The sequence below is a fragment of the Xenopus laevis genome, chromosome 2S, assembly GCF_017654675.1.
Source record: "Xenopus laevis strain J_2021 chromosome 2S, Xenopus_laevis_v10.1, whole genome shotgun sequence".
NCBI classification, from domain to species: Eukaryota; Metazoa; Chordata; class Amphibia; order Anura; family Pipidae; genus Xenopus; species Xenopus laevis.
The window spans coordinates 69,320,567-69,335,558 of NC_054374.1; the positions used below are offsets into that span (position 1 = coordinate 69,320,567).

Genomic DNA, 14,992 nt, shown 5'->3' on the forward strand with positions numbered 1-14,992 from the left:
GAGTGAATGGATATTGGAAAGCTGTTTAGAGTTACATATTTATTAGGCAAAAACTCGTTTTTGGATGAAGTTCCCCTTTAAGAACAGTCTCTGGATTTACACATTAGGAACAACTATAGTGACATGTGATCTAAAATCCCCCTTTAGCTACAGGGCTGGTGTGTGTATCTGCTCTCACACAGCTCAGCCTCACCTACAGTCACATCTACAGGCAGCACAAGGTGCACAGCTGAATAAGGTGCAAAGTGCAGGGAGCACTGGGTTTAGCACTGGGTTTAGCACAGGACACTTCCAGGGCTCATTTTGCACTAAATAGACTTGCCCCTTGCATTCTGGGTCACTTTGCATCAGTAAATAAACCGTTGTCTAGTGGCCCCTGTACTTTACAATACAGCCAGGAATTCTGGGAGCTGTAGTTCTTGCAGAACCTTAAAGGCAAAGGATATAGTTTAATAGGGAAGCAACACTGTGAGATGCAGCTCAGGTTAACGTTGTAGCAGATATCCTGATTTACAGGTCCTGATCTGCTAGGAATGCTGGGAAATGTAATCCAGGAGTTGCTTGAGATGCTCAAATTGCAGGACAATGAGAGGAGCCGATACAGATAAAATGAACTGTACCATGTTCCAGGTTAGCCAAGAATTCTGGGAGATGTAGTTCAGGTAACACCTTAGAGAGTGATTTTCTGAGACAATTTGCTATTTTTGTGTATTTTTAGAATTATTTAGCTTCTTATTCAGCAGCTCTCCAGTTTGAAATTTTAGCACTCTGGTTGCTAGGGTTCAAATTACCCTAGCAACAAAGCACTGATTTGAATAAGAGACTGCAATATGAATGGAGAGGGCCTGAATGTAAAGGTGGGTAATAACAAGTAGCAATAACAATAAATGTGTTGTACTACAGAGCATTTGTTTTGTTTTTTTTGATAAGGTCAATTACCCCACTCCTCGCTCATAAGATGGAGAATTTGTTTTTATTACAGCAGATGCAACAAAGTTAAGGACTGATTTGTTGCCATGGGTTACTGCCCAGGTGCAAATCAGATCTACATATTCCTCTGCAAACCCCGGCCACTTGTGTTTAACTCCCACTAGTAATCATAGCTGGAGTGGTAACCCACATATGGTTAAAAAGGAATCATCAACAACGAAAAAAAAATAAGATCCCACATAAATATGAAGCCGCGTCAATAATGGTTCACATAAAAGTCTAGTGAGTCTACTTTTCTCGTATTTTGCCTTTGTGCAGTCTCCTCCCCCTGTTCATTAAATTTAACCAATCACAACAAAACGTAATTTTTCCGTCTTCTGCTCAGACGCTAAACATCCTGATACGTGCAAATCTAAACGTCATTACTATGAGCCAAAACGAGCGCAAGCATGTTCTGCCCCTTTAAGTCTTTCGGGCGACACATGATTGCTTCTTAACCAATCATCGTTAATCCATTATCAATCAGCGACTGCGCAGGTTAATTGCGTCGATATACGGCGCCGTAGAGTGGCCGAGAAGTCCTATAGTGTGGCTTGGTTTGTAAGTGTTCGACAAGCTGGAGGGAATTATTGGAAACATGATCGAACAAAACAAGCGGAAGGGAATGGAACTGGTGCCGGTACAGGCGAAAAAGCCAAGGAATGAGTTGGTGGTTTCGGTAAGAATGAAAAGATTGAATGAAAGGGTAGGCTTGAAGCCTGGGTTAATTCTAGAAGTCACAGAGACAGGTTGCTGGTTAGTGAGGCTGGCAGAGTGTGTGTAGGTATTAATTCATATAGGTACAACTTGTCATGTTTGACTGCATGAAAGGATTTATCCATTGAAAATGAGACGAGGTTCCCCAATCAGCTTTTGTTCCTACACCATACAAGGATAAAACAAAGCTAACTGAGCCACACAACTCCCTCTGCTCACTTGCTTTTAGTTATTCTGTTGACTATGGTATGGCTTCTAACACATGGGGCACATATAAAAAAAAAACAGCTAAAAAATTTGCACATCGAGTAAAAAAAAAACTGCGTTGTTTTTTTCTTTCACCTGAACTTACATGCAAAGGTCTGAAGTGGTGTAAAAGAACAGTGGCACATCTTATTGTTCACATGATGTCAAATAAAACCGCTGTAGAAATATAAAAAAAACACTAATATTCTTTTGTAATTAAAATAGACAGGAAATGTTTATCACAAACTCTGTTTTCTGAACTCATGTTAAAAAGGGGTTATACTTTGACATAACAAATAATAAGGTGGGCACTCAAGACTAGTTATAATAGAAATGGCTCATCTATAGAATACTAAAAGTTTTAAAGTGAATAAAATATTCCTTTGGGTAATATAGAACTTATTTTACTTTGATTTTTGATTCTCTGAACTTGACTGCAGGGTCCCCCAAGATCGTCCAGTATTCAAGCTCCAATCATGCTGCTTTCTGGTCATGAAGGAGAAGTGTATTGCTGCAAATTTCATCCCAATGGTGTAACACTGTCTTCTGCAGGATTTGACAGACTAATCCGTAAGCAACTTTCACACATTATATTTTTTTAAACCTTTGTATTTTGCAGGTGTGTGACTTATTAACAGCTTCAGAATCACGGTTACTTAATTGACTATCACCTCTGCTAAAACTGCTGTGATTCACATGGCTTTTCCGTAAATTGCATTAATTAAGGATTAATCTGCTGATGATGTTGTGGGTTTCAACTGCTTGTAGAGACCACTTCATACATTTTTCCCCAATATATACAACGCAAATGAATATATTTACCATTTTTTATGTATTTTCTCAGAACATTATGCAGGTATGTGGTTTTTTTTTTGAAAATCGTTAAACTGATTAAAAGAAACTACAGTTATAGGAAACGTTATCCGGAAACCCATTATCCAGGAAGCTCTGAATTACAGGAAGGCCGTCTCCCATAGACTCGGTTTTATCCAAATAATCCAGATTTTAAAGCTATTTTTTTACCTTGCCCTTGATCCAAACTACAATATTATTAATCCTTATTGGAGCCAAAATAATCCTGTTGGGTTTATTTAATGTTTAAATGATTTTCTAGCACACTAAAGGTATGAAGATCCAAATTACATTAAGATCCTTTATCCAGAAAACCCCAGGTCCCAAGCATTCTGGATAACTGCTCCCATACCTGTACCACATTTTCAAGTTTGCCTAGTAGGAAGCTAATTGCCATAAGGTTTCTATAAAACAAAACAAATTAAATGTAGCAGCACACGGGGAACTTCTGTGTAGGTTATTCCGTCTGCAAGAAAACTGACACAATAAGAATTTACAGTTTGCAAGGAATCAGACACAATTTTCAAGTTTGGTTTTATGCGGCATTGTACATAAATTATGATTTTTAGCTATGTTTATTTTACCTTTAGAAAATTGGGATGTTGTCCAGTGAGCTTCTTTTGACTTTTGCCTTGTAGTGCTATGGAATGTATATGGTGACTGTGACAATTATGCAACTTTAAAAGGACACAGTGGAGCAGTGATGGAGCTTCATTACAATACAGATGGGAGGTATACTATTTACATGGTCTGGGGCTATGTAATAATTTTTGTTTCAAGGAGATTAATAGATATCCTGCATATTACAGATACTAGATTCTTTATGCGGCATCCTAATATCTGGAAAGCTACAAAAAAAAAACCAGGAGAGCCTGAAATCCTTTATTTTTCCAAGCTTTGGGAATGGGCTGCAATATCTCTACCCCTTTAATGTTCTGCTTTACAATTACACTGATAATCTGGGCTGCTAGAGCTCCTCTACTTCCTTGTAACTTCTATTTTGGTTTGGAAACAAGAAAGCAGTTGAACATTCTTGCATTGTTATAAAGAATTGTAGTTCTTCAGCTATCCTTGCAATACTTGCTTATACTTAAAGGGATCCTGTCATTGAAAAACATGTTTTTTTCAAAACGCATCAGTTAATAGTGCTACTCCAGCAGAATTCTGCACTGAAACCCATTTCTCAAAAGAGCAAACAGATTTTTTTATATTCAATTTTGAAATCTGACATGGGGCTAGACATTTTGTCAATTTCCCAGCTTCCCCTGGTCATGTGACTTGTGCCTGCACTTTAGGAGAGAAATGCTTTCTGGCAGGCTGCTGTTTTTCCTTCTCAATGTAACTGAATGTGTCTCAGTGGGACATGGGTTTTTACTATTGAGTGCTGTTCTTAGGGTAAGGCCACACTAGGCGATAGCGCAGCGATTTGACTCGCGGCGACTTTTCGCGGCGACTTTTAATCCGCAATCGCTGTGGAAACTTTGGCGCTGGCGTCTATGGGGAATCGCGTCAAATCGCCAGCGTAAAAACACACGCGGCGATCTTTTTTCTATTGTCGCTCGAAATCGCCTAGCGAGGCGATTTCGAGCGACAATAGAAAAAAGATCGCCGCGTGTGTTTTTACGCTTGCGATTCCCCATAGACGCCAGCGCCAAAGTTTCCACAGCGATTGCGGATTAAAAGTCGCGGCGAAAAGTCGCCGCGAGTCAAATCGCGGCGCTATCGCCTAGTGTGCCCTTAGCCTTAGATCTACCAGGCAGCTGTTATCTTGTGTCAGGGAGCTGTTATCTGGTTACCTTCCCATTGTTCTTTTGTTTGGCTGCTGGGGGGGAAAAGGAAGGGGGGTGATATCACTCCAACTTGCAGTACAGCAGTAAAGAGTGATTGAAGTCTCCCCTCCCCTCACATGGTCTCTCTCCATTTTTTCACATAACCTCCCTCTCGACTCCCACTCCCACCTCAGTCTCCAGTCCTGATTTAAAGGACCAGTAACATCAAAAAAATTTTTACAAAAATTAGTTAGAATACAACAAAAAAAACCCACCAAGACAAATTAAATTTTAAAATAGCAAAGCATTTATTAAGAAATAACTTACCGAAACTCCACTTCCTGTCCTCTACAGAAACGGCGACCATCCATACTGTAGCGCTCGATTTCTTCTCCCTGGCTATTCACTGACAGTGTGTCCTGCAGCCAGTCCCTGATCTTCACGCGAATATCCCCAGGTCCCTGTGTTTGTCTGTATGTGTATCAGCGCGATGTACGACCCCGCCGTGATCCTGCCGACCCCGCTGCCTTGTATGTGTCTTTGGTGGAGGATCAGCGCGGGAAGCGGGGCATCAGCAGGTCCCCATCCTCTTCTTCCTCTGCCCGCCGTTCGTCCTGCATGATCTCCTCTGCTGTGCGAGAGCCCTATGCGATGCGCTTGGGAGCCGAACCGGTGCCGATACCAATTCCTGCGCAGGGTTAGTAGCTCCATGCGATGCACTTGGTTTCTAGTGATCCCCAACACAGCAGCTCCCCAGAGCTTTTTCTCTGCCTGCCTCTTCTCCCAAAGCTACCGGAGAGCTGAATGAATGAGCAGCCAGAGAAATGGCACGGGGAGCAAACGCTCGTCCACTTCTGCTGATCCATAACTTAGCAGCGACTGCAGCAATCCAGCTGGACAGCTGTTTGTGCAAACCCTGCGCTCTCGCAGGAATTGGTATCGGCACCGGTTCGGCTCCCAAGCGCATCGCATAGGGCTCTCGCACAGCAGAGGAGATCATGCAGGACGAACGGCGGGCAGAGGAAGAAGAGGATGGGGACCTGCTGATGGCCCGCTTCCCGCGCTGATCCTCCACCAAAGACACATACAAGGCGGCGGGGTCGGCAGGAGCACGGCGGGGTCGTACATCGCGCTGATACACATACAGACAAACACAGGGACCTAGGGATATTCGCGTGAAGATCAGGGACCGGCTGCAGGACACACTGTCAGTGAATAGCCAGGGAGAAGAAATCGAGCGCTGCAGTATGGATGGTCGCCGTGTCGCCTTTTCTGTAGAGGACAGGAAGTGGAGTTTCGGTAAGTTATTTCTTAATAAATGCTTTGCTATTTTAAAATTTAATTTGTCTTGGTTGGTTTTTTTTGTTGTATTCTAACTAATTTTTGTAAAAAAATTTTTGATGTTACTGGTCCTTTAAGTTTCCCTACTTCCTTGGCCTTTCCCCTATGACCTCACCTGTGGCAGGCAAGGGCAGAACAGAGCCAGACATCTTTAGGAATCAAGACACTGCACCTAGAAAATGTAGATTATAATGCATAATGTACCCCCTGCTATAATTTATAAAGATATTAGAAGTCACCTCGGAGTAATGTGACCTGTATAAAAGCACTCCTTGGTAACATATCTTTAAATTACAGTAGGGGGTACATTATCCACTATATAATGTACTGTTGCCCTGCAGTGGTAAAAAGGGGGTGTTTGATTTAGAAACACTACTATAGTTTACATAAACAAGCTGCTGTGTAGCCACGGGGCAGCCATTCAACCAAAGGATACACAGTAGATGATAAGCTCTGAATAATTCCATTGTATACTACAGAGCTTCTTTGTTATCTGCTCTGTATACTGTGCCTTATTTTCAGCTTTTAATTTCAAACAATTATATGTACTGTTATGCTGCACTGGTAAAACTGGTGTTTGCTTCAGAAATTCTATATTTTCATTACTTTTTAAGACTTTCATTATTTGGTGTTACTGTTCCTAAGTAATTCAAGCCAATACAGAGGAAAAAGCTGTGAACACATTTTGAAAAATATCCTACAGGCTTTAGAAAATAAACAACTTATGTCATCCAGGGGAAGAGGGGGTTCAAGAGAAGAGTAAAAGCAAGCAGTGCTTGAGTAATGGGCAATGTGATCTATTCTACCCAAAACAAACACTGTGCCAGTGTTGTAACTAGTACAAAACATAAAAATACTACGGATTATACATGTGATTTGATATGGGATTGTATTTTGTTAATAGAAATTTAACATATGTACAAACCAGGATCCCCTTACAAAAACTTGGAACTATATAATAAATTAAAAGTAAGGCCCTGGTATATTGCCCAATTGATTCAACATCTTCTGCTTTCTTAAACTTACATACACCAGGGAATGTTAAAGTTTATTGCGGTACATTATCGACCAATGACATGATAACTTCCTGTTGCCTTCTATAGCACAGAGAAGTAGTCAGCTGTAATGGATACTAAGCATTTATTTTCAAGGAAACAATTTTGCTTTTTCATGTGTTTGTAAAATAGAAATGTTGATCACGTTGTCCCTAAATTTTCTTTCAGTCTGCTATTCTCTGCATCAACTGATAAAACTGTTGCTATTTGGGACTGTCAAACAGGAGAGAGGGTAAAGCGGTTAAAGGGACATACATCATATGTGAATTCATGTTACCCAGCAAGGAGGGGACCTCAACTTATATGCACCGGGAGTGATGATGGCACAGTGAAGGTTGGTAATATTCCTGAACTGTTAATGATTGTATTCTACCTTTCAATAGGTTATAAAAAAAAATTAGTGGAGAAGATGGTGACTAACTACCACAATGCATGACTGTGCTAACTGGTATTTTTTGTGTCTAACAGCTATGGGACTTCAGGAAAAAGGCTGCAGTACAGACCTTCCAGAATACATATCAGGTACTGTCTGTCACATTCAATGACACCAGTGACCAGATCATCTCAGGAGGCATTGACAATGACATCAAGGCAAGTAAACCCAAAGATGATTGGCTTTTACTTGCTAAAGTGGTACTGGCCAGATAAAGTACGTTTAGGTATTCTATGTAAAGACGCAACAAGTATTCAGGCATAGCCCAGCATAGTGCAAACATTGTTTCATTTTCAGATACATTCTTCTGTTTTCTTGGTTACCCCTATTTCTGACTGGTGGTTATGGGACTATCCAAAAAAGACCAGCTCTGTAATGTAATGTAATGTTTGCTTCATGTTGCTTAATTTGTGCATGGTTTATATATGTAAAAAGGTGTTGTAAAATGTCCTTGCTCTTTTAAGGTATGGGACTTGAGACAGAACAAGCTTATGTATACAATGAGAGGTCATGGTGACTCTGTGACAGGGCTTAGCCTCAGTTCTGAGGGCTCCTATCTTCTGTCCAATGCTATGGACAACACAGGTGAGTATTCATATGCTTTTTTAAAGTCGCACGACAAAACATGTATGGAACCATGAACAGATGAAGATGTTGCTTAAGGGGTTGCCAGCGAGTTAATTTCCCTGTTCGAATTTTCAGTACGTGTTTGGGATGTCCGCCCTTTTGCTCCAAAAGAGAGGTGTGTGAAGATATTTCAAGGAAATGTGCACAATTTTGAAAAGGTATGTGTTTTATTAAGGTTCAAGCCAAAAGGCTTTAAATATTGTCAGATACTGTGACATTTTATTGTACTTCTTCGTGTTTGAGAAAATGGATAAACCTCATATGGCTTAGTTCCTTATTATAATATCTCACATAGAAGGAAATTAAACCTTCCCCTCCCTAGTTCAGATAATCATTGCATATTTATATGTGACTAAAGAGAGTAAAGGCATACATTCTTTTCTTAACAGAACCTGTTACGTTGCTCTTGGTCTGCTGATGGAAGCAAAATAGCCGCAGGCTCAGCAGACAGGTAACTGCAGTCTCTTGGTACATAACAGATGCTCTGGCATCTGATGTATGTTTCATCTGCATAGGATATATAGTGTGTGTGTGTGTGTGTAATGGTCTCTTCATTGTTATTTATTTATGTATTTATTTTAAAGATTTGTTTATGTTTGGGATACTACATCACGCCGGATCCTTTACAAACTTCCTGGGCATGCTGGGTCTGTCAATGAGGTGGCTTTTCACCCTGAGGAGTCCATTAGTAAGTCTGTCTAATTAAACTACGCTATTAAGAAAACTAACACTTAAAGTGGAAAATGTGCCTTATTTATAAACATTTGCATTCACTTTTTTTTCTATAACTACGTATACAGAAAAACATTGCCATGATTGTGTGGGGCAGGGGTAATTTTATCCAAAACATTGATTTTATTTGTAAAGGTAAGATGTTTCAAAATAGTAGCTTACAAATCCATATAGTCTCGGCGTACAAATCCATATACAGGTATGGGATCCGTTATCCAGAAAGTTCCAAATTATGGGAATGCAGTCTCCCATGGCTTCTGTTTTATCCAGATAATCCATTTTTTTCTGTAATAATGAATTCATAGCTCGTACTTGATCCAAACTAAGATAAAATGAATCATTTTGGGGTTATTTACTTACAGTATGAAGTTTCACATTATGGCAAGATCCTTCAGGTTCCATACCTATAGTCTCAGTCTAAACTAACAAATCCTTGCTTTCTTCTAGCCACATTTTTGTGAAAATGATGTATAGATTTATAAATACTTTTTTTTTTTTTAATCCATAAAAGTCACAATTTTTCTTCGTGATTTAATTGTATCCACCTTTTCTGTTTCAGTTCTCTCTGCCTCCAATGACAAGAGATTGTATATGGGGGAGATCCAGTGATTCACCCAGTGCACACAGACCATGAAAAGCCCAATAAACCCCTTGGTTATCAGACACATACAACAGTGTGTCTGCTCTGTTTTAATGGAATTTTCTTTGTATGGCATGGACTTCTAGCAGGCTTGCCTAAGACCTTGGTATTCCTGTAATAACATGACCTTTACAAAGGCTTTGTTTTGGATGTTTTTTCTCTCAGGGCATCAAAAACTAATAGACACCCCAGCCACACCAGTATATTCACTGGCTTGATATGGACTCTGTAATACTGGGTTTGTAAATCATGTTTATTTTATATGATAAACTGTTTTTATTAGAATTTGTTGTTTAACTCTATTAAGTATGTTTTACCATTTCTGATAAATGTGGTCTCCTATGTTTGAAAAGTGTTATTGGGTTAATAGATTTTTTTTTTTAGTGATAAACAGTTGATCGAGTAAGTTTTTAGTTCATCTTGCAATAATGCAATAAATGTATCCCTTTATTAAAAGATGGCCATCCCCAAATCTTCATAAGCATTCACATGACGTAATGGGCAATGCAATGTGGTAGCCATCTGCCAAATAAAAATTAAGTGACACCATTAAAATCAGTGAGCCCAAGGATGTTGGACTAAACATATTGGGGCAAATTCACTAAAGGGCGAATTTTCACCAGCAAACGATCCGACACACTTCACGTCAGTTCGCCAGGCGCAAATTCTTTACCACTACTCTAATTCACTAAAATATGAAGTTGCATCAAGAACATCAGCAGCCAAACACTGGCGAAGTTTCACTAGAGTTAAATCGTCAGTGCGAGCATTTCATAGCGGCCTTCGTTAGCGTTCAATTCTGCTGAGCAAAACTTTGTTGGTACTCATGCTTAAGTCAATTTGAATAGGGCAGGTGCATATAGGTCTTATCGATGTCTTTATTAGAGATGTTGGTGCAAATGCTTGAAGTGGCCACTTATTATTTCAAATGTTCAAGGAAGCAAAATAAAGACAAGAGATCCTCTGACATGATCCCACCCTAAAACAAATGTGGCATGCCCCTCAAATGATTGGAAAATAATTAACACAAAAATCTTAAACATTTAAAAAATGAAAAAACATCAGCGTTTTTTACAACTTTTATGACTTTCTGGTGTACAGGATATGATGTCACTGACATAAGATTGAGGAGGATGTAGCTTCAAAATTCGCCTGGCGATAGTGAAAACTGTGCTAGTGCTGTCTCTTTAGCTAGCGTATTGTAGTCTATGCCTGTTAGTAAATTGGCAATGTCCCTGCGGATGAGAATTCTGCCGAATTTTCACTAGCGACGGCAACTTTACCCTTTAGTAAATCTGCCCCATTGTTCCAGATGTGTGATTCCAACCTTTCTTGTATTTTGCTTTTTAAGTTCCTGTGATCTTAAAAGGCTTGCAAGGAGCATAGATAACATTTTATAATAACAGAATGGCATTGAGCATTGCTGTTAACGTTTGATGTGTGCAGTGTTTATTTCAGCTAACTAATGATCAGTTTTAGCATAGACATCACTGTTTATTGGGTCTGTAAGGACTGTTTGGGCCTCTGTGTTCTTGAAATGCCAGGGCCTGTTTCGAATCCCGGTCCAGATCAGGTCTTGGGGGTGAGTGGGAGAAGGGCTGTTGCGAGAGTTATAGTTGCAAAATCAGACAAACTAATTTGAAATATTGAACTTTAGGAAGGCCTTTGAGAAAAAATAATACGTATTGATGCAGGTTTGAGAAAAATTTAGATTGTTGAGTCATAGAGTGGGTGAAGTGCCATGAATCAATTTTGTTACAATACTTGTCTGTATGGTTTGGATAGCATGTGGACATGAGTCTGTATAAGAATGCGATTTATCCTCATTCTGTGAGTAAACCATGTTAAAATCAACACCTACAATTCGGCATGAATCACCCCAACTTCTCAATAGTTTTCCTTAGAAAGGATATGTGGTTTTTATGTTAGATGCCTATACATTCAAAATAACAATTGAAACGCCACCCCCCTTCATTTTCTCCACAACAGTTGTTAATGGCCCAGGGGTCCTGGAAGTCCATGGTAAGAGGGCAGTCCCTTTAAAAAAAGTATAGTGACACAAGCTATACTAAAAAAAAGCAGATAGCAAAAGTGCTTAGAAGAGCAAAGTCTAGTAGCCCATTAACCCATTAAAGTGTTGACCATGGCCATAGGTCTCCATAGAACCCAGAAACATAGGATCTACTGTGCATTTCTGTCAGGTTCTTGGTTCTGACAGATACAGGCAAGGTGCTACATATACAGAAGGTCAAGCAGGAGGGCAGGGACAGGCATCATACAAGTGCAAACCGTAATAGAGTAATACATTAGTGAGTATTTAAAGACACTAGGGGTCATTTACGACTGCATGTGAAGTGGGATTTTGAGTCATTTTTTAATCAACACTGCAGCATTTATTCTAATGATTAATAATTGCAATCACCAGGGGGAGAGGTACCTGTCACAATTGTACCAATGCGCTTGCACTTGTATGCATGTGTGACATATGCAACCTATTCTTTAGGGCTCTTACACATGGGCGGTTTTACCTGCTCTCCCCTGAGTTGCGCTTTCTTCTGTTCAACCGCAGTGGAGCGCATTAATTGACATGCTCAATTATTGTGAAGGGGGCTGTAGTCTCACAGACGCATGTATGCGCCGAACGCAGGTAAAATGCAACATGATGTGTCCCAACCTGCGTTTGGTGCTTACATGTGTCTCTGTAAGTACATCCCCCTTCACAATAATTGAGTGCGTCTTCTTCTGCAGGTAAAACTTGCCCATGTGTAAGAGCCCTTAGGCGCAACTCTCTTGTGGAGTTGATGCAGAATACTGGCTAACCTGAACTATGAGTATTATTTGGAGCACTGGGTACAATGTAATGTGGTGCTGGGATTACTGGACTGTGTGATGTCACTATTTTTGTGCCAGGCCAAATGGCAAGGGCACCTGGGGCAAGACTCTCCCCTTGCTCAACCACCAGCATGGTGTGGGATGAAGAGCAGGGGGCTTATTAATATCCATACACTCATCAGCAACAAGCACACATTCTGCTACTCTCTTAGCTGGCAGCCAGAGTTACATAAAGTTGAACTAGGGGGAGGCAGCCAGAAGAAGTACTGTATGTGTCTAATGTCCCCATCATTGTGACCTAGGCATGAAGTTTTCTGCCTACTCTTAGTTCCCACCCTGCCACTTTTTAGATCACTGTGTACTATGTAACATAGTAAGTAAGGTTGAAAAAAGACACACGTCCATCAAGTTCAACCTTTTTTTTTTTATTATTATTATAACTGCTAGTTGATCCAGAGGAAGGCAAAAAACCAATGTGAAGCCTCACCAATTTGCCTCAGAGGGGGAAAAAAGTCCTTCCTGACTCCAAAATGGCAATCGGACTAGTCCCTGGATCAACTTGTACTATGAGCTATCGCCCATAACCCTGTATTCCCTCACTTGCTTAAAAGCCATCCAAACCCTTCTTAAAGCTATCTAATGTATCAGCCTGTACAACTGATTCAGGGAGAGAATTCCACATCTTCACAGCTCTCACTGTAAAAAACCCCTTTCCGAATATTTAGGCGGAACCTCTTTTCTTCTAATCGGAATGGGTGACCTTGTGTCAGATGGAAAGACCTACTGGTAAATAAAGCATTAGAGAGATTATTATATGATCCCCCTATATATTTATACATGGTTATCACCTCACCCCTTAAGCGCCTCTTCTCCAGCGTGAACATCCCCAATTTGCCCAGTCTTTCCTCATAGCTAAGATTTTCAATGCCCAGCTTAGTTGCCCTTCTCTGTACCCTCTCTAATACAATAATGTCCTGTTTGAGTGATGGAGACCAAAACTGTACAGCATATTCTAGATGGGGCCTTACAAGTGCTCTATACAGTGGAAGAATGACCCCCTCCTTCCGTGACTCTATGCCTCTTTTAATACAGCTCAAGACCTTATTTGCCTATGTGATGCATTTGTTATGGTACATATTCACTGGGCACTAAGTGATGTACAGTACTATTAGGAACAATTAAATCATGTTAGGGGTTTTGGACCTGCTCACATACATGTTGTGTGTAATTGTCAAAAGAAACCCCATAGTTGTTAAACATGTAACACGCCTTGACTCTCTGTACCTCATTCTGAACTGGGCTGCTCTCTTTCCCATGGGTAGGGCCTGACTAAGATGCCATTATATTTTTTCCTGTTAAGTTAAAATATAGTGTCCCTTGCCATAACTCTTGCCCAATTCAACTTCTAGTGGCCCAGATTTCTGATTCTCTCTGACCATGGGAAAGAGAGCAGCTCCTTGACTGGAAGCACAAACTGCTGGTACTGGTGGTTCCTGTTATGGCTAATGATAATGGAACCATGTTTCAGCCTAATTAAGCTTAAAACTGAACTCACTGATCATCTTCTGTGTGTCTTCCAATATGTTAAATCTCCAATTGAAACTCCTGCCTGTAAGCAAAATTCATGCCTCAGGGGTTTTTCTGGAAAAAAAAAAAAGTGCAAGTGTTTATTGCCATACAGAATGTGATGGGCTGACCAGCCTGGACCTAATGGTAATCTCCCATTTGTCCAAGTCCCCCATCAATCCCAGCCCTCACATTCCCTGATCTCTGCCCCACTGCACATAGCAGAAGACACCAATCATGCTGTAGACCAGGCAAGTCCTACTTGGTGCCCCAAAGAACGTGAAGCCTAATGAGCATCACCATCATTATCATCAGGTTTAAGAAGGAATGGAATACTTTACCACTGTGTTAGCAGGTCCCTTCACCCCACAAGTCTCATACCCTGAATTAAGAGGTATACAAAAACGAATCCAGTATGGGTATTTCCAATATCAAATACATTGATATACTAAGGGGCAGATTTATTGTGTAGTGTAAAAAAAAAAAGCAGAATAATTCTCCAGGCATCTGCGTGTTAAAATTGGTGTAAAAATGGCGTAATTTTTTTACATGATTTTTCTTTGAGTAGCATCCACCAGAACTTGCTAACAAAGGTCTAAAGCAGTGTAAAATAACTGTGGAAAAGCTGGCTTTCTCGCTAGTAAAATAAAACACAACTTGATAAATTCTCTGTTTATTTTACACAGTTTTTTTAAACTGTTTTTTGTCGAATTGCGTTTTACACAGCATCATAAATAGGCCCCTAAATGTCTAGTATAATATCAGTATACTGGTGGAAAGTGGTTGGAATTATAATATTAGGAAACAGTCCATTGTCTTAGTAATGCAGTTTCATTGTGTTCTATGGAGTAAAGCAATATTGTAGTTCCTTTCAATAATAAAGTTCAGTAAGTACTGTATAATAGTACAGTAGGTAGGATGTTCCTCATATATGTGTCTCTGGCTCCCTGTGTCTTTCAGTCCCATCGTGTACATATTAACCAACTAAGTACCACAGCAGAACCCACCCTGCAGAGATATTAACCCATACAGTTCTTCAACTAAACCTCGCTATCATCAACATCGTGACCCATTTTTACCCCACATTGCCCTGTATTTGCCCATTTTGAGCTGCCTCCCCAGCAGTATTACATCTGTCACACAGTTTGTCAGTCACCTTTAGTAGAATGAGGCACAGGAGCCCCTTCCCACCCCTCAATATTGACCATATGTA

At 40.2% G+C, this 14,992-nt stretch overlaps 1 protein-coding gene across 1 annotated transcript; it reads left to right on the forward strand.

Moving 5' to 3' along the window:
- The first annotated feature begins 1,361 nt into the window (after positions 1-1,361).
- Positions 1,362-9,837, forward strand: snrnp40.S (small nuclear ribonucleoprotein, U5 40kDa subunit S homeolog). The gene is given in 10 exon segments (NM_001087243.1): positions 1,362-1,648; positions 2,373-2,502; positions 3,423-3,516; positions 7,118-7,283; positions 7,418-7,540; positions 7,847-7,967; positions 8,085-8,167; positions 8,399-8,460; positions 8,594-8,697; positions 9,301-9,837. Coding segments are annotated over 10 exon segments (1,014 nt in total). The 5' UTR covers positions 1,362-1,567; the 3' UTR covers positions 9,351-9,837.
- Positions 9,838-14,992: the final 5,155 nt, after the last annotated feature.